The sequence below is a fragment of the Orycteropus afer genome, unplaced genomic scaffold, assembly GCF_000298275.1.
Source record: "Orycteropus afer afer isolate SDZICR_OR568_19922 unplaced genomic scaffold, OryAfe1.0 scaffold00021, whole genome shotgun sequence".
Taxonomy (NCBI): domain Eukaryota; kingdom Metazoa; phylum Chordata; class Mammalia; order Tubulidentata; family Orycteropodidae; genus Orycteropus; species Orycteropus afer.
Window position 1 is genome coordinate 14050626 of NW_006921608.1, and position 21000 is coordinate 14071625.

The 21000-nt window shown below is 35.1% G+C and overlaps 1 protein-coding gene across 1 annotated transcript in view; it reads right to left on the reverse strand.

The window, feature by feature from the left end:
* VPS13B (vacuolar protein sorting 13 homolog B) overlaps positions 1 to 21000 on the reverse strand; it is a 1115876-nt gene that overhangs the window by 937470 nt on the left and 157406 nt on the right. The window contains exons 14-15 of the mRNA XM_007934836.2: positions 20328 to 20522; positions 7316 to 7440 (exon numbers count right to left, since the gene is read on the reverse strand). Coding sequence (XP_007933027.1) covers positions 7316 to 7440; positions 20328 to 20522 — 320 coding nt within the window. The remainder of the gene's footprint in view (positions 1 to 7315; positions 7441 to 20327; positions 20523 to 21000) is intronic.

The window sequence follows — 21000 nt, forward strand, 5'->3', positions numbered from 1 at the left end:
GTTCCATCTGGTGAAGTCCACGTGTATAGCCTCCATTTGTGTTGTTGAAAAAAGGTGTTTGCAATGAACAAGTCGTTGGTCTTGCAAAATTCTACCATACAAGTTCCAGCATTATTTCTGTCACCAAGGCCAAACTGCATATACTTACAAAATCTTTCTGCAGGAAAAAAATAAGCCAACAATACCAGACAACTGTAAAAGCAAAAACCTCTGTGAAGATAAAATTAAAAATGCAACCTAAAGAATTCCAACAAATTCACCACTTTCTCCTTCTCCTCAAAGTAAGTAGAACTATCACAAATATTCACTTGATCACTTTTTATTTGGTTAATTTTTAAGTACAACTATGTCAGATCTAAGAATAATTATTTGAAGCAAAAACCAAGAGATTGGGGGTGGGGAGGGGAGGCAAAATCAGCTTCTGGCCTTGAAGTTTTATCAAGATAGAAAGACTTAACATTAAAAGCAAAGCCATGTGGTTAAAAAGCCCTGAACTGAAAAAATGAGGATGAGGAAAATAAAGCACTGATGTTAATTGTGGGGTTTTAGCCAAGTACGTTAGCCTTTCTGGGACTCAGTTTTTTCATCTTTGAAATGAGAAGGCTGTAATGTATTATGTTGTTGTTGTTATGTGCTGTCGAGTCAGACCCGACTCATAGTGACCCCTCCTTGGGTTTCCGAGGCAGTATCATTACGGAAGTAGATTGCCCCATCTTCCTTCCGAGGAGTTGCTGGTGGGTTTGAACCACCAGCCCTCTGGTTAGCAGTCCAGTGCCTTAGGCACTATGCTACCAGAGCTCCATTAATATATTTTATCAATGTTTATTTTCAGTTCAAAATATTCTATAAAAACACATCCCAAATAACAGAAAAGCCAAGTCAAAGCCAAAGCTGCTGTTCAAGTTGAAAGAGAATTAACATTCATCCCAGTTAAATTTTTCCAATCTTAAGAAATTCTGGTAAAGAGAATGTTAATCACAAAAGCAGGTAGATAAAAAGAAACACAGCTTTGCAAACAAAGGGATGCAAACATCTATCTCCAGAAGCATTAGAGATGCCCACTTCTAGGTTCTCAAAATGTATTGTTAAGGACAGGGCAGTTGAACACACATATTTTAACCCCCGTGGTTACTTAATTCTCTTTGTTTCCTGATAAATATTACTGGCATTTTGGTAGACTTGAGGTGTCCATCTTCCATTAAAACTGAAAGCATTTAACCTGGTGTCATTCTTAGCTGAGGCAGAAAAATGGCTGCATCCGTTTCAGTTCCAGAAAGGCAAAAAGACCAGCATCTGCCTCACCTTTCAGTAAGACATCACATCGATATGAAGATACCTACTAGCACTAAGTCCCACATCTCCTAATTAACATTGAACTCAAAGATAGATTCCAGAGAAACATCATCCTCCCACAAACAAACTGTTCAGTAACTTCACTAGTCAAAAAAAAAAAAAAAAAATCAGTTATCTGGCATTGTGCCAAGGAATGGATGATGAAAAGATCCCTCCATTTTAAAAAATAAATGTATTTTTCCACATTCTAATAAGAATGAGCTCAGTTCATGAAATATATAAGCAATATTTATAGAAAAGAAGAAATGTTACTTTTAGGCAGAATTCTAAGTAAAGACTACATGGAAGCTGATTTTGATTCAAAGAAAGAAAAAATTTAAAAATTAAAGGCTTACAAATGGCCATCGAACATACAACAACTAGTCTCTCCTTGTCCTGAGAAGAGTGAAGAAAACCAAAGATGCACAGAAACAACTAGTCCAAGGGATTAGTGGACCATGCAAACCTCAGGCTACATGACCCTGAGACCAGAACAACTAGATGGTGTCTGTCAACTACTTGGAAGGGGATCAAAATAGGAGGTCCTAGATAGAGCAGGAGAAAAATGTGGAACAAAATTCAAAATCATAAAAAGGACCAGCCTTACTAGTCTGATAAAAACTTATGAGACCCCCAAGACTATGGCCCCTAGACACCCTTCGGGCCTGGAAAAGAACTCACTCCCATGGCTTCCAGTCAAACAATAGAGAAGTGGGGGGAAAAAAAAGAAAAAACTTTTAGAGCTACCCAACAATGAATCTTGTTGCTCCACAAAGTAGCTAACTACCTTTGAATCAAATGTTTAAGTAACAGTTATTGCTACTGCTACCAGTTGCTATCGCGCTGATTTCCAACTCAGGGCAATCCCATGTATTTGAGAGTAGAACTACCCTACATAGGGTTTTCATGGCTGTGAACTTTCAGAAGCCGATCACCAGGCATTTCTTCTGAGGTGCCTCTGGGTGAGTCTGTTTTGCCAACTTTTCAGTTAGTAGCCCAGCACATAAATGTTTGTACCATCCAGGGATTTACAGATGACTATAAATCAAAGATACATCAGAAAGACTCCAAAACTGAGATAACGCTTAAGATTCCCATCCAACCTGCCTATCTACAATTCCGTAAGGTCAGTATCACAATAACTTCTATATACTATTAACATACACAAACAGAGCTCAAATTTATTAGCTGTACTATCATAACTAGCATCTCAATCCATGGAAATCCAGTTTTACCGTGAAGCAAAAAAACACACTGGGTTTTCAAAGGTGATTAACCAAAGGTATAGTATATCTTCACTTCTTTAGGAAAGAAAAGGATCAAGAACTTTGAAATTAGGTAATGTTCCATGTAAATCCTTGTCCACCAGTGTGACTTTGGACAACTTACTTAACTTCTATGAGCTTTAGTTTTATAAGGCAGAATATCCTCTTACTTCATAGGGTTAATATGAAAACTTTTTAGTTAAACTAGACACCTAGAATGGTATAAGGAGTCCCTGGGTGATGCAAACGATTAGTGCTTGAGTGTTAACTGAAAGGTTCAAGGTCCCAGTCCATCCAGAGATAGCTTAAAGAAAGGTCTGGTAATCTACCTCCAAAAAAAGTATCAGCCAAAGAAAACCCTAGGGAGCACATTTCTGCCGTGACACACGTGGGGTTGCCAGGAGTTAGAATGAATTCAATGGGAACTTGTTTAACATGACATTAAAAAAAAGTACAGTATTCTCTTCTCAGTCTTACCCAGTCTTTAATAACCTGCTTAAAAGTTACCTCCTCCATGTTTTCCATGACTTTTTAAGCCAAAATAATGTCTCTGCACTCTGAACTTCCGAAGTATGCTGTATACATTTCTTTGTAAGTAAACTCACAATTTTAAATCCCAAATTATAAAACAAAGTAAATTTGTGTTTTTATTATGGTTGGAGTATTATACCTGATTTAAAAAGAAATGGAGCTAATAAATATTTTATTAATAGGCTTAATTATTTTTAACTGTTCATATTAAAAAGCACAGGCATCCTTACATGTTTTGCACAAATCTAGGACCAAGTCGATTCCCAAAATCCTCCTCCCACCCCACCCCCAACTATATCCTATGACAGCTCCAATAAACTACTATTCAGACTATTTTGTGGCCCTGAAAGGCCCCTCCACCCCAATCAACCTTTCAATACATGGAAATCTGATTCAGCCATTAAAGCTCAATTCTAATGTCACCTTTTCTCTGAAGAATTTCTGCTTTCTTACTCACATAACATTCTACTGGAACCTCAATTTTGCAATGTCAAGACAACTGTTCCGTATGTGCCTTCTCAGTTAGACAGGAAGTTTTTATAATCAGAGACTCTCTTTACATTCTTTCACCAACCCCAATACTTAGCACTGTGCCTAGCAAACCACAGGAAAACCAACAAAAAAAAAAAAAGAGTTGCTAATGAGTCAATTCTGACTCATGGCACCCCATACATGTCAGAGTAGAATTGTGCCCCCTGGCTGTTTTTTCAAGTAGATTTCCAGGATTTATTCCAGGGTGCTTCTGGGTAGACTGAAACCACCAACCTCTTGGTTACCAATTAAGCAAGTTAACCTTTTAGCAACACAGGTAGCCAATTAAATATAATTTAATCTCCCCTAATACAATAGAAACTTCGAAAAGAAAAGGAAAAATGGTAGATAAATTGAAAGGGGTAAAAAAATGACATTAATTTCAGGAACTTATTTTTAAATTAAAATTACATCACAAATAGGTAAGTCATCAATACTCATGTAATGCACTAGTATATACAACAATAAAATGAATAACACCACATTTCACAGTATGGATGAGTCATATAAATACCATTTTGAGTGACAGAAGTCAATCAAAAAGAAATATATATTATATGGTTCCATTTATATGAAACCCAAGAAGACAAAAAACTAGTCTGTTATTAGAAGTCAGAAGAATAGTTAACCTTAAGGGATAAGAGAGAGTTGTAGCCAAAGGAGAGAATGAGAAATGCTTCTGGGATGCTGACAGTATTCTGTTTCTGTGAGCTGGTTAAAAAGGAGTGTTCAGTTATGAAATATCTCAACATATACCCACAACACATATGCACTTTTCTGTAAGTACACAGCATTTCAGTATAAAGTTTTAAAACTGGAGGTGAAATGGTTATGATTATTACTCTGTTGCTTTGAAAATAAATTTAAATCCAAAATGTATCTGGAATCCAAAAGTATTATCATTCTAGAAATATACCTATCTACAGGAGTTATAATAATTTATCACAAAGTCAAAATTCTGCTTGTGATAACAAGGTCACAATATAATTTACTATCCTTTAACCAACCACTTATTGGCTTTGAAATATTTTTTACAGAAAAGTAATTCAAGTTTAAAATAGTTTCTCAAGATTTTCTGTCATTAAATATTACTAGTCACTGTGTCCTTCCCACACTATAGTACGTATTCGATTCTTTTCTGAGGAACTAACTACAAAGAACTAAATGCTACCCTCATGTAACATAATGAGCAAAAAATGTTTTTGAAAAGTTTAAATGTTTGGGAACTTTTTAGTACAGAAGGAAAGCAAATAACTAAAATGTTTTTTAAAATTAAATTCTAAGACACTTTAGTAATATCTTTCTCATAGAGACAGATATCTATTAATAGAAACTTTTAAATAGGAGAAAAATAACCCAATGTCATTTTTAATTAAATAATATTTCAAAAAATCTATGTAAAAAACTGATTGAAATTAAAATTTTTCAGTTGGAAAGTTCATGCATAATAAAAAATTCAATTTGAAAATAATTTAAAATAAAAACCACAAACTATTTTGTTCGTTTACATAAAGTTCAGATTTTCACTGCTAATTCAAAACACACTACCTAAATTTTTTCACAGTTGTCATAAAGCAACTTTGTTTCAAAAATCATGGCCTGTAGTAAATATGCTTTTCTCATTATTTAAAGAAAAAAAAGATATATATACAGCATCATATATTTAAGAAATTCTGGAATTGAATTTTTAAAATCCAAATGAAAGAGGTGGTATTATTTTGAGGAAGGGAGAAGACCACAAATGGAAACAAATTTAACAAGTGATGACATACCCGAATGCCTTACCTAAAATAATTCTCACACCCTGCAGGAGTTAATTAAAACTCTACACTCACCTTGGTTTTTTGTTTTGTTTTGTTTTTAATTCAAGCACTATATAATGTATTTTATCTACTTCAAACTGTACTTCATTTAACTAAGTTATATCTCAATTTATTGAGTTTTGCCTTCATTTCTTTCAATTTAAAGTTGCTAAGATTAATTGTATAAAAGTGGGATAATTCACTTTCTAATTATTAAAAAATAAAAGAGAATATTTCAAAGCAATAAACTTCTGTAAAACTTAGGAAAAATTCATGAAATAATGAAAAAGTGGTCTTATTTACAAAAAAGGCAAAACACATCCAAATAAATGAGGACTCTGATTTGATGCTTTCAATATTAGATGTCTGGAGACATCTAATAAAGTTACATTTGACAATATTTATATTAACCTCTTCCTATTCTTAAAATAAGCCTTAATATAGTATTTCTAACATTAAACTATTAGTACTTTTATTATTTAAATATAATTAAAATATTAATACAATAATATTTTAAGCCTTAATATTTAAATACTGAATTATTTTCATGTAAAAGTTATTTATTATTCATTTTGGTATTTTGGCTTTTTAGAATACTGTTAAGAATTTTCTACAGTAAATTATACCAAATGTTTGTAACAAAATTTTTATCTTTGTTTAGTAAACAATAAATAAATTAGCACATAATTAAGAAAATAGTTTTCACAAATACCTATTAAAGCTGATATAGATATATCACTTGTACCTGTAAATAAATATATGCTGCTAGGTATTTCTTGATAGATTAGAACATAAAAATTGGCTCAAATGCAACATCTTCCAAAAATGCAAGTAAAAATTTAAAAACTAAAATCCATCACTACACACCCGTAAATGATACAAGAAATATGGATGAGACTGAACAAAAAGAAATTTATCAAGAGAAATTAACAATAATCATTTGATGATGATTTGATTTGACAGAGGAACTAGTTCTGATTAAATTAAAATTTTTATATTCTTTTAATTTTTTGTGTCAGTAGGTAAGTTTCATTGAAAATGTGAGCATCTGCATTATTAATTTCATTTTTAAAGTTACATATATTAAGGGAACATATTTTAACAAATGAAGTATTTATAGATAAAGTAATTAATATCTATTTTTATATTCTATTGCTTTTCATAAATAACTAGAAAGCAAACCCTGCAAACACAGGCACACTAATTAGAATAAGAAAGCAAACAAACCAAATTAAAAATTATACAAATATTTCACTAGAAAATAACTATTTCACACATTTAAACAATTACTTCCTTCTTTCTATAAATCTATTTGAATTTCAGGAAATAAAACCTCCAAAGAAAAGCACCCCAATACTCAATGAAAATGACAAAGGTTAAAATCAATTTCTTCCAAGATCCAGCTACTGCTCATGTCAAATATTCTAGAAGTATATCATTGGCATACTTTCCTCAGTGGCTATGAACATATATCAAATTGATACTTAATAGATAAGTACTTTGGGCTTGATATTACCTTGCAAGATTTTTATCTTTGTATCTTCAAAAAAAAAAAAGGCTGGGGGGAGCCTAGTCCTTGTAGTTTCTATTTCAATCTAAAGCAGCATTTTACTATACCACTAACAGTTACTACCCAAACAAAATCTACTGTTATCACAAAAGATGCTACAAACTACCACATTTTGGAGATAAAAAGAGATTTTTGGTATTTCAGATGAAGACAATAAAACTCAGGTATTTTTCTCAAATGTTTTGTATAAAACAGACCACTATAAGAGAAATATATTTGGATTTTTTCCCTCCTAAAATAATCAATTAAAATTAACATAGCACACTTTAACATATAATACTTACCAGCACATAGGAAGTTTCAGAAGTTTACCATAAAGAGCAGTGCTGAAAGAGGGAACAATCGGTACAGGAAAACAGTAAGATCCCCGACAATCCAAAGTGGTCAGTCCTGCCTGGAAACCAAATACCTGAAACGAAAAGAAAATATCCAAATTTTCACAGGGGTAATGTTTTAAAAAGCATAAAATGGGATGAAATATGTCAGTTTCAATTTGCTGTACAATAGCTGCACACTAAATATGTTCCAATGTCTTTTCCACTTTGCAAACAATCACCATTTTATGCTATTCAATTTGACATTAACTAAATCAGAATTAAGAGATTTAAATATACAATATTTCTTTCACATTCCTGAAATATCACTATTCTTTTTAAATAACTTTTAGTTTCACATATTATTTCTACACATTATTCTCATTTACTGTTTTATTGTCTGCTAATATGTACATATTTTCCATGTATATAAACATTGGGTCAAATTTTTCATTGTAAATATTAAATTTAATAAATCACTGTTAGTACAATTTTATGACTACAAAATCATTAAACACTAGAACAATCTTTAAAATGCATTGTTTACAACTGCATTATGCATACACAAAAAGAATATCCAAATATATCCAAAAATGGTACTTCTTCTCCCTTTCATTAGTGAAAATTGTGATGATTAAGTTTTTACAAGACCAAATTTAGTACACAGCATAAATTAGTCTTCATAAATTAGTTTACTCTTAAATTGAGCAGATTACACTAAAATATAGTGTAAGCGTTTTCTTAAATTCCTAAACAATATTACTTTCCTGGATAGGAAAAAACAATATAATATCACACTTTACATGAAATACTGCAGAGCACTGAATCTAGTACTTTTCTCTAGTTATTTCCAATACAAAAGATAAACATTTCACATGAGAAACAGTGACACAGAGATACACAAAACAATGAGTTACTATGTTCCAATAACGTGTGAAAGTAGTGAAATCCTAACATTTACTATTTTTTATTCCTTGGATTTATAAAGTATTGAGTTCCCTATCTCTATGGATTATTTAATATTAACTGTGAAGTTTTACCATAAAATGTGCTTTAAATTTCTTTGTAATTAATTTTTAAAACAAAATGCTTTTATTTATTAACCATAAGATAATGATAAATTTCCTGAAAAACATTAAGGTACTTTTTTTCAAAAAGTTATTATGTTCCTATCACTGTTCAAACTGACAGTGTCAAATGCTTTCTTCTAAAACCAGCTTGGGGAACAAAATAATTTTTTGGAAATAAGACATTTTAAGAATTACATTTTCAGAGAAACTGCATTTTCAAAGAACCTACCTAATTAATAAAAAGGAAAAAGAAAACAGCGAGAGGTACAATGGAGAAGGAAAAACTGTGATCCTAATATTTAAATGATCAACCTTAAAAAATTTAGATGCATTTTTTGGAAGACTTTGTTCTGAACCGCACTATATGCAAAGAAGTGTGCTGGTGCTGTACAATTTCACCATTTCACATTTCTTCTGAAAGGCTCAGTATTCAAAACATGATTACTAAAATAATGTTTAATTTTCAAATATTTCTGAAGTTATAAATTAGACTAGCCTTTTATCTTAGCAGATTATTGATCTAGATCTCAGTTCCACTGAAAACTCTCTCAAGACCACTTTCTATTCTTTTATAAGATGTCCAACAGTATAATCATAGGTACTATCATTAATTGTAGGAGCTCTGGTAGCATAGTGCCTAATGCACTTGACTGCTAACCAGAAGGCCGGTGGTTCAAACCCACCAGCCACTCCTCGGAAGGAAGGTTGGGCAATCCTACTTCCATAGTGATGCTGCCTCGGAAACCCAAGGAGGGGTCGCTATGAGTCGGGGCCGACTCGACGGCACATAACAACAACAACAACATCATTAATTGTACTCAGGATGGAAACTGGGTATACAGGAGATCCCCTGCTGGTCACATGTGGAACTAAATAAAGGTCTTTGGAGAAACTACATATTCTGTCACTAAAAAAAATTTTCACTAAACTGACATATTGAATGCAGATGCTTCTAAGGGAACATTAAAAACAGGTATAATTTATAAGAGAAAGGGGCCTGTTTGGCAAAGAAAGTATCCCCAAATACTGCCAAATTTTATTACATTTGAAGAGTCATATTATGCTATTATCTACCCCTACTGAAAATAAATATTCAAAAATAAAAGTTTTTCAACTCTCTCTTTTAAACAGCAATGAGAAACATAGTTTGGTTTTCTCTATATATCTATGTATAATCAAATAATTTGTTAACAGCCCTTGATTAACACTATAAATATTTAACTTAGAAAAAAGAGACTAAGTACAGTGTAAATAAACACAGTGTGTACTGAGGTTTCTTTCCAAAGATAGTTCACATATTCAAAAATGAAACACAAGTTTGTTAAACATTGCTAAATAATGCAGCAAATCTATAAGAATGAATGAAAACTGTAAGAGTAATTACTGATAAAATGTTGGCTTGAAGGAAATGTCAACTTGAATAATATTAATCACAACCATACATTAAATGCAAAGTTAATCATTGTGTTGTACAACATATCACTTTTATATGGCCTTTTTCCAAATGGTCTTGTAATTCTCACCAAATGAATGGGTGAGACTATGCAAATAAGGTGCTATGACCCACCAAGGGGATTGGTCAGCTAGCTAATTAAAATAAATAAGGTGCATGGAGGGTATCATAGCCTTGTGGGTGTGGAACCATGCAAATAAGGTGTATGGAATCCTATAAAGGGGATTGGTCAGTTTGCCATGCCGCTAGGCATAAAATAAGCCACCACAGAGGAGAAATAGGGGACCTCACTACCATCAAGAAGAGTCGAGAGTGGAGTGCTTCCTTTGCACCCAGGGTACCAGTACTGAGAACCTCTCAGACAAGGAGGCAGAGAGAGAGCTGTAATACCCAAGATGGCATAAGATGGAAGAAGCAATGGCAGAGAAATGGCAACAGCAAAACCAGGAGACTGGAATAACACAGCACAGTGGGCTTCCTGGCACACACAGCAAGACAGCTACAGTAAGTGTGCTGACCCATGCAACACAGCAAGAGAAGTGAGTGCCTTCAGGTAAGAGGCTTACTGGTGGAGTGTGGTACCACTGGCACTTACTGACAGTTAAAAAGCTTTGTAACACCTGTCTGAGCAGGGCAGGTGTGAGACCAAGAGGCAGGGGCCAGAGAGGCCTGCCTGTGGGCACAGCTGAGAAGAAGCAATTGTGATGAAGAAATGTATACCGGGTCATTCCTGATCCTGAGTTGTAACCTGCTATACCCCTAAAAAACTCCATAACCTTGAGTTTCGTCTGTGAGTTCCATGTGGCCATTGTAAAAAATTATCGAAACCACACAGAACCAGAGAGTGGAAGGAAAAACAGCTGGTATTAGAACTGGTAAAACAGAAAGTTCAAGAGGAGGTATGTCTACCCTCCACCTCACAGGGATTAGGCTTGGACTGATGTTGATGGTGATTCTCTCTTCCCCACCCCCGTCGTGAAATCAGACAAACAGGTCAGATGATGCTGCCACCACTCCATTTTTTACAAACACACAATGCCATCTTTTAAAAAATAGTTAATTAAAACACGACAAAGATAAATATCTCAACAATATTTTACAACTTTACAACAAATACTCTTTAACTGACAGTTCAAATAGAAGAAGTTTTAGTAAATTGAGAAATGTCATGAACTTATTGAAAATTAGCAAGATGAATTAGAATCTGCAACTTTAAAAGGACAAAAATATTAAAAGCACACATCAACTGTAAGTGACAATTGCTATTGCCACAATAACCCAATTGGTATAATGCCAATATCTTAAAGATACGTCCCTTCCTTAAAAACACAAATAACCAAGCATGGCTTTCAAGTAAAAAGTTAACCTGTACACAACAGCATACCGGAACACATAAGAACTAAAACAAAAATGTTTAAAACTACCAATTTTACAGCATAATAATAAACATGTTAGAAAGAAAAAGTTTTAAGGACAAAAGAAAGAAGCCATAGCTATTCTATTAGAAATAACCATAGAAATGTAGAGCTAAAACCACTTCTTTAACTCAGTTCTTTCATTCTGCCTAAAGGAAAATGAACTTCAAAGAGGTAAGCAACGTCTTCAAAAACCACCTACTGCTGGCACAGCAATATTAGGATTCCTTTGATTTAGCTGAACTATTAGTTCATAATTTCACACAGCCTTTCTTTTCCTTCCATTTCCTCCTTCCTTTCTTGCCTTCTCCCAGAAAAGTATAGTCAATTCTCCAATTAAACAAACAAACAAACAAACAAACAAACAAACCTCTCTTTCACCACCTATCAACCATCAGTAAAATTACACTTCTTCTCTTTCATTAACAAACACCTTGAAAGAATAACCTAGAGTCTGCTATTTCTTTTTTTATCACCTACTCACTTCTAAACCCTTTAAGCCTACTTTCTATTCATACATCGACCTAGAGTCAGCTGATCTTTGACAAAGGCCCAAAATCCATTAAATGGGGAAGAGAATGTTTAATAAATGGTGCTGGAAAAACTGGAGATCCATTTGCAGAAAAATGAAATAAGATCTGTACCTCACACCATACACAAAAACGAACTCCAGATGGATCAGACTTAAATGTGAAACCTAAAACTGTAGAGTTCCTCAAAGAAAATCTAGGGGCAAATTTAAAGGCCCTATAGACTATCACTCGGAAGGAAGGTTGGGCAATCCTACTTCCGTAGTGATACTGCCTCGGAAACCCAAGGAGGGGTCGCTATGAGTCGGGGCCGACTCGATGGCACATAACAACAACAACAACAATAACAAAGACTATCAAGCATAACTCAAAATGCACAAACAGCAGAAGAGAAACCAGATGAATGGGACCTTCTAAAAATTAAATTTTTATGTTCTTCCAAAGACTTCTCCAAAAGAGTCAAAAGAGAACCTACAGATTGGGAAAAAAAAAAAAATTGGTAATAACATATTTGACAAGGGACTTACCTCTAGAATTTATAGAAAACTCCAAGACCTCAATAACAAAAAGACAAACAATCCAATTTAAAAATGGGTAGAAGACATGAATAGACACTTCACCAAGGAGGATATCCAAGTGGCCAACAAACATATGAAGAAATGCTAATGATCAGTAGCTATTACAGAGATGCAAATCAAAACAACAAGATACCATCTTGCTCCAGCACTAGTAGCAAAGTTCAACAAGACAGAAAATAAGAAATGCTGGTGAGGTTGTGGACAGATTGGAACTCTCATACACTGCTGGTGGGACTATAAAATGGTACAACCATTGTGTAAAGCAATATGGTGATTCCTTCAAAAGCTGGAATTAGAAATACCATTTGAACCAGCCATTCCATTACTAGATATATACCCTAAAGAAGTGAGAGCCATGACAAGAACAGATACATGCACATTCATGTTCATCGCAGCACTATTTACAATAACCAAAAGATGGAAACAACCTAGGCGTCCATCAACTGAGGAATGGATAACCAAACTATGGTACATACACACAATGGAATATTATGCAACACTAAAGAATAATGTAGAATCTGCAAAACACCGCATAACGTGGATGAACTTGGAGGACATTATGCTGAGGGAAATAAGTCAATCACAAAAGGAAAAATATTGTATTAGTCTGTTATTGTAAAAGTTAAGGAAAGGTTTATCTATAGAAGAAAATTTTCTTTGTTGGTTACCAGGGAGGGGAGGGGAGGGGAGGGAACGCTGTTAGATAGATAGAGATAAGTATTGATTTGGGTGAAGAGAAGGACAATGTACCAAATGTGAGTGACCAATAAGGCAGCATTGAGGATGAGAAAGACATAGAGAGGTACATTGGAAGTACAGACAACAAATATGAACCCTTCTCTACGTACAGTACTGTGTTGTCAGTGAAGGCTAACATGGGTATATGGGTGGGTAGATGGGTGGACAGGCTGAACAATTGGGTATGTCTATGAAATAGGGAGTGTATGCAAGAACATATATAAGGTTGGCAGACAATGGTCCTATAAGTTTATGTGAATGATCAGAATTTCCAGGGGTATAGCAGAGCTGACAAGAGGCAAGGTTGTGGTCACAGCTTGGTCACAGTCAGCTACCCAGAGGACCGAGTAGTTGAACCTGTGGGCTTGGGACCATAATTGCAGGGGACATCAAGCTCAATTGGCATAACCTACTATACAAAACACTGTTCCACCTCCTACTTTGGCAAGTAGTGACTGGGATCTTAAAAACTAGCAAGCTGCCATCTAGATGCAACGACGGGTCTCTCCTTGTCCAGAGCAAAGAAGAATGAAGAAAATCAAAATTCATGGAAACAATTAGTCCTAGCAACTGGTACACCACCCGATCTGTAGCCTATACAACTATGAGACCAGAAGAACTAGATGGTGCCTGGCTACCACTGTCATTCACTTGAAAGAGGATCTATGTAGGAGATCCTTGACAGAGAGGGAGAACAATGTGGAACAAAACTCAAAATCATTTGGAGAAAAAAAAGGGGAGGGGGACCAGGTTTGCTGGTCTGATAGAGCCTGGTGGAACCACTGAGACTATGGCCCCTAGCTGCCCTTCAGATCTGGAATTAAACTCACACCTCTGGTTTCCAGCCAAACAAAAGACAGGTATATGAGCTGAACATTTACCTCAAGTAGATACACCCCTTGGAGAGAACAATCATGGGAAAAAGAGGGCTGCTTATGCACAGGGAGACAGCTCAGGAGGCAGGAGTGCATGGAGGGATGGACACAGGCAAGAGGTAACTATGGGGAGGAAGTGGGAGGGGAGCTGTTGTATTGTGGTAAACTGGGTCAATGTCATTAGACAAAGTATATGTGAACTGCTGTATGGAAAGTGAATTTGCTCTGTAAATCTTCACCCAAATCACAATAATAATAATAAAAAAAAAAACTAGTTTCTATTCAAGATTCCACTGAAACAAAAATAATGCATGGACTAAAATTGATACTCAGGTTCCTCTGTTACGGAGGCACTGTCTTAACTTTTCCTTTTAAATGAGAAAAATAATTTAAAATAATCAAAATTCTTCCATAATCCAAATGTTAAAAATATGGATACTGTATACTGTCACCAATTTTTGAAATAAATACAATTCTTGGCAATACATAAAAACTTCATTTAAATAAATAAAAAGACAACCCAGAAAAACAGGCAAATGATACAGACATTTCACCAAAGGCAGACAAATGGCTAATAAATACATGAAAAAAAAAATACTCAGCATCATTACTCATTTGGGAAATGGAAATCAAAACCACATGAGAGACCACTTGACATCCACTTAAATGGCTGAAATAAAAGAAGAGACAAGTGTTGGTTCGGATGTGGGAAAAAACTACAACGTTCATTGCTGTCTGGATTGTAAAATAGGTCAAACCCTGTGGAACAGTATATCACCTTCTTAAAACGTTAAACATAGAGTTAACATGTTGTTGTTATTAAGTGCTGTTCTGGTTACCTAGTGCCCCTCTGACAAGAATATACCACAAATGGGATGGATTGAACAAACAGGAGTTTATTCTTTTACAGTTTAAAGGCTTTAAGTCCGAGTTCAAAGTGCCACATTCTATGGGCTCAACTTGATAGCCCAAATGATAGTCAGGTCAATAATTATAAGGTGAAGAATACCAGGAAGGTATGCACTCATTACAACAATCTACCACATAATATCAAAAGGGTAGCATTTGCCCATGGATAAAGCTAAATAGGCAGGAAGGGGGAGAAAAGAAGGACAAAGGGAAATGGTAAACAAAGGGAGAAAATAGGAAAGAGAGCTGCTACATGGTGGGGATTGTAATGAATGTCACAAAACAACATGTGTATGAATTGTTGAATGGAAAACCAATTTGCTTTATGAACTTTCACCCAAATCACAATTTAAAAAAAGAAGGAAACCCTGAGGAGCAGTTCTACTCTGTAAAACAAAGGGTTACCATGTGTTGGAATTAACTCCATGGCAAAAAAAAAAAAAAAAGGAAATACAGTTACATGCTACTGCATGGATGAACCTTGAAGACATTATGCCTAGTGAAAGAAGAATCGTATTGTATGATTTCATTTATATGAAATGGCCAGAGGAGGCAAAGCCAAAGAGAGAAAAACAGGTAGTGGATGCCAGGCCTAGGTGGGAACAGTAAACGGGCAGTGATTACTCATAAATAGAGGCTTCTTTTGGGGGTGATAAAAATGTCTTAGATTACTAGTAATAGTTGCACAGTTCTATGACTATACTAAAATATTAAAAACTACTAATTTTATCTCCATAAACTTGTTTAACTTAAAAAAAAAAAAAAAAAAAAAAATTCCAATATAGCTTAAAAAAAAAAAAAAAAAAAAAAAAACCTCCAAAAAAGCTTAAAAAAAAAAAAAAAAAACAGTTGCCTTGAAGTTCATTCTAACTCAAGGCAACTCCTTTTGTTTCAGAGTATATAACCATGCACCACAGGAGTTTCAATGGCTATGATCTTTCAGAAGTAGACTGCTAGGTGTTTCTTTCAAGACACTTTTGGTACGAACTGGCAAGCTTTTAGCCAAGTGCCCAAACGCTAGTGCCACCCAGGAAGGCCTACAAAATAATTAAAGTTCTTTTACTTCCAAATTTCCCACTAGTCCCACTAGCCCCCAGGCACACCCCAACCACCTAAATCTACTTCCATTAGTTTAGAATGCTGGTAACGTAATGCCTAAGGCACCTGACTGCTAACCAGAAGGCTGGTGGTTCAAACCCACCAGCCACTCCTCAGAAGGGAGATGGGGCAATCTACTTCCGTAGTGGTAGTGATACTGCCTCAGAAACCCAAGGAAGGGTCGCTATGAGTCGGGTCCGACTCGACAACACGTAACAACAACATAATTTTATAAGCACTTATACCCTGAGCAATCTGTAGCATTATTTTGTTTTCTTAATTTACATAAATTATATCATACTGTACATATCAATCATTATGCTTTCCAGTGTCCAAGTAACCATTATATTGTTCAGAGCTGGATCGTGTTGGGATATATAGACTTCTATTTGTATATATCTCCTAGCACAGATGTGCAAATATTCTCTAGGGCAGAGGTCAGCAAACTACATCCCACACACTAAATCCCACCCACTGCTTGCTATGGTAGCATAGTGCCTAAGGCATTTGACTGCTAACCAGAAGGCTGGCAGTTCAAACCCACCAGCCACTCCTCAGAAGGAAGATTGGCCAATCTATTTCTGTAGTGATACTGCCTCAGAAACCCAAGGAGGGGTCTCTATGAGTCGGATCTGACTGGACAGCAGTAAACAACAACAACAACAAGGTGAACTAAGAATAATTTTTACACATGAATATTCATAGTCCATTTTAAGATAAGGAACACTAATTAGAACTATAGTGAGGTGAAATGTTATCCCAAGGGGGAAAAAAATTCCTTTCATCTCATTAAAATAGCATTACAAAAAATTGTGCTAACTTATTATCACTGTATTTTAAATTTCATCAGCTAAAACTTTGTGGAAATTTGTTCTCCCTTATAATATAAATACATATATAATATCTTTGATTTTGTCCCTTGGCCATCAGAGCCTAAAATATTTACTCTCTGACCCTTCAGAGAAAAAGTTTGCTGACCTCTGCTCTAGGGTACATACTGAAAATTGGAAAGGATGGTTGGTAAGATAGGTATGCTTTCAAATTTATTAGATTCTGCCAAAGAAGTCTCCAAAATGACAATACCAATTCTCCCAAATCTCCAATGAATACTGTTTATGTGAGATCAAAAATTATCAAACCCAAGGAATTCAAAGGGTTTTGATTCCACTATAACCTTTCTTGATCTCTCTGAAGTATCCATGACAGCTGATTCTTATGAATGGCAAGATCATAAATGTATATACACTATTCTATACATTATTGTGATAGTCGGAGCTGTGTGTGAACTTGGCTAGACCCCAGTTGTGTGTGGTTGTTCCCATGATGGGATCGGATGACTGTGTTCTGAGTGACCAATCTGTTGAAGGGGAGGTTCCCTAGGGGTGTGGCCTGCTTCCAGAATATCCAGGGACATCCTGGGAAGAGAGACATTCTTCTGTGGATTGGGATTCTGTTGTGCTGCCTACAACTGTCCATGAGTGAGCAGTCCACCATTCAGCCTGGAGATCTTGGATTCGTCATTCGTTGGAATCAACAGCCAGTGTACTGCCAGCCAACCTTGAGCTACTTGGCCCCTGCAATTGCGAAAGCTAGGAAAAGCCTCCAGCCTGACGTTTGCTCCAGGGACTTTGACTTGCCGGCTTCTATATGTTTGTGAGCCATTTTCCTAAGAAAAATTTCTCTCTCTCTTTATATATATATAAAAGCTTTGTTGGTTTTTCTTTCTCTAGAGAACCCAGTCTAACACAATTCAGTGCTTTCCCGTAACTTATTTTCTACATATGTTTCAAATTTCAGATGCCTTGGAATGTCTCAGCTACTCAATGCCATACATATTCTGGGTTTGCCAGATAAACGAAGAGAACTTGGTGAGGCATAAGAAAGATTCATCTGCTGGTTTTCTTTATACATCTGTGCTAACTTTCTCAATTGATAAATTTAAATACATGAAGTGAAAACTGTACATAATTTAATCATACAGTCAAAATGGTCAGATTTAAGTATACGGAATTAAAACTCAACCATTTGCTTGAGTATTCAATTGAAAAGTATTTAGGTTCTAAAACGCCAAATACACAGGAAACAGACATTCAAATCCACTCCTGTAACACTGTAACACTACAATACTGAAAATTAAACTTTGAAAACTCCCTCAATCAGGTAACACAAACTTTATAACAAATTGGTATTTTGCATCAACTCCAAATAGTCATATAAACAAAAAAAAAAAGTGTCTACCAAATATGGAAAAGTATTAAAATGTACTAGGCCACTGAATAAACATCTGAAATACAATAAATGATTCAAGACTCAAGGCTTTACTTTAAAAAGTATCCAATATTCATAATATCAATGAAAGATTTTCTTACATATATTATACTATTGCCACTCTGGCAAAAACTTTACTACCTGGGACATTCAACTTAACAATTACAGCTGTGGAAAAGACTGACCAAAATATAAAAAGATTACTAGACCATAGGTGTAGCAAAAGCCCTTTTCCCAAAACATAATTTTATGTGGACTAAACTAACCATTACATGAAAATTTTAAGCAAGCATCATATTAACAAACTGAAGTGGTAAACAATTATGCCATTAAGTTTTATATCAGTATGGATGGTGACCACATTGGTGACCAATAGCTTTGGTGACCATTTACCTTGAGAATGGGACATGCCTAATCTTTAATGCTGATTATCCACAATATTAAAAAATTTAATATTTACCAAATGATTGAGCTCTACTGTAGTGCAGTGAAATACTTAGTATGGCTCTTCTAGTCATGGTCTTTGTAACTTCCACCAAATGAGGAACGTGCTTGTGGCCCACCAATTGGATTGGACAGCCTGCTAATAATGTAAATAAGGTACATGGCACCCTTATGGGTGTGGGACCATGCAAATAAGGTATATGGAACCCTAACAAAGGGATTAGTCAGTTTTGTCATTCCCCTATGCTTAAAATGAGCCATTCCAGAGGTAGAGAGGGAGGATCTCATTACCAACAAGAAAGAAGAGCCACGAGTGGCACTCAACCTTAGAACTGAGATCCCTGCAGTGAGTGAGACAGCGACAAGTAGCAGTAGAAGAATTATCATAGAGAAACCATGGTGGCAGGCACAAGCAGCAGACCCTGGCCACAGACATTGGCTGCAGACCTGAGAAGCAGAAATCAGCATAAGACAGAGCAGTGGGCTTCCTAGCCCATGGAGCAAGAAAGCTGAGAGCCTTTGGGCAGGAGGCTTGCTGACAAGAGTAGGTTGCTTCCCTGGGCACCTAACAGTAGAACTAAAAGAGCTTTGTAATACACATCCAAGCAGGACAAAGACCAGAGTGAGGGGGAGTGCCTAAGAGAAGCATGCCTAAAGGCATGGCTAAGGACAGGTTGTCCTTATTGAAGAAGTGTATCTTGAGTATTCCTGAACCTGAACTGTAACATGTTACTTCCGTAATGAATCCCATAATTATAAGTATTGTCTGTGAGTTCTGTGTCATCATTACAACAAATTATTAAACCCACCAAACAAGAACAGAATGCCATGGTAGAGACAGTTGGCATCAGAATTGGCAATCTGACTTCTGCCTCATAGGAATTAGCCTTGGGCTGTTGATGTTCTGGATACTGTTGTCATTTGTGAAATTAGACCAGGTCAGATACCACCTATCTGCCCTTTTTGCACCTACGTAACTAGAATAACTTGGAAAGATTAGTGTATAGCCTAGAACTAGATCTGTTTTAATACCTGAGTTTATCTTTTTACATGTACCTATATTAAGCAGCATTATTTATTATATTTAAAAAGAAAAAAAAAGTAGATCTTGGCCAAACTTCTAATAATTCACTTTATATAACTTGATTTAATATAATAAAAGAGATGTTTCCCTCTGTAACAAGAAATTAACATGAATAATAGTAAGAGGAAAGTGACTAAAAAAAGCAAATGTAATGAAATATCATACCTCACATAAATGTCTCTTTTAAAAAAATTGTGAGTCTTTTAAAGTATCTATTAAAGTGCTTACAAAATCATCATTAACAGAAGTTTTACATAAAATCTTCAAGTTATAGTTACCATTAACTTACAAGCATGAAGCTACTAACTGTAAAAAAATGAAGAAGTATCTTTAGAATCAATACACTTTTATTTTATTTTCATTATATTAAAATAATGATAAAGCTACTTAAAATCTTATTAAATCTCATCTTATGGGGTACTATTTCTGTGAAATTACAACTTCAAAAAAAAGCAGCTTATTTGAAACTCCCAAAGCCAACCAGATATAAATAAACTAAAAAAAAATTCCTTTGTCTTACCTTAAGGTAGCAATGTGCATAGCAATAATGAAGCAGATTATCAGAAGGCTGGGTAAGGCTGCTGACCACATGCACCAGCTGTTCCGCATACATTGGCACAGAATGTTCCAGATTAATTTTATCCACCAATATCTGAATGGATGGCAAAGGCCGAAGAGGCTGGAAGTTTGCAGTATTCATGAAGTTACTTGAGTTCTGGAAAATAATAGTGTTCACTTTATAATTCAGGAGTAGACCATTAATTAACGTATAATGCACTCTGTACAAGCTTTAAACTTGAATTATTTTCAACAATATCAAAACAATCTAGAAATAATGCCTTTCTAAAGAACTCTCCTGTTGTAATCAAACATAAATATTTTCTACATATTTTTAAGTATGTGGCAGATTTCAAAGAATGTATATTTACTGGAAAGGCCAATGGGCTTTTAGCTAAACCTTATTTTGTTTTTCAATCAACTGGAATCTTATCACTAAGTGCCTCAGTATCAGTTAGGTACTCCATGCAGTGTCAAAGACACAATAGAGTTTGCAAGCAAGAAACATTTCTGATACATATCATATCCACTAATAATTCACATACTAATGGCTCATAAAGTCCTAAGAATCCTCAGATAGGACTGGTATTCTCATTGTTACAGAACCTTTCTGAGCTTCCAAATAAATTCACCCC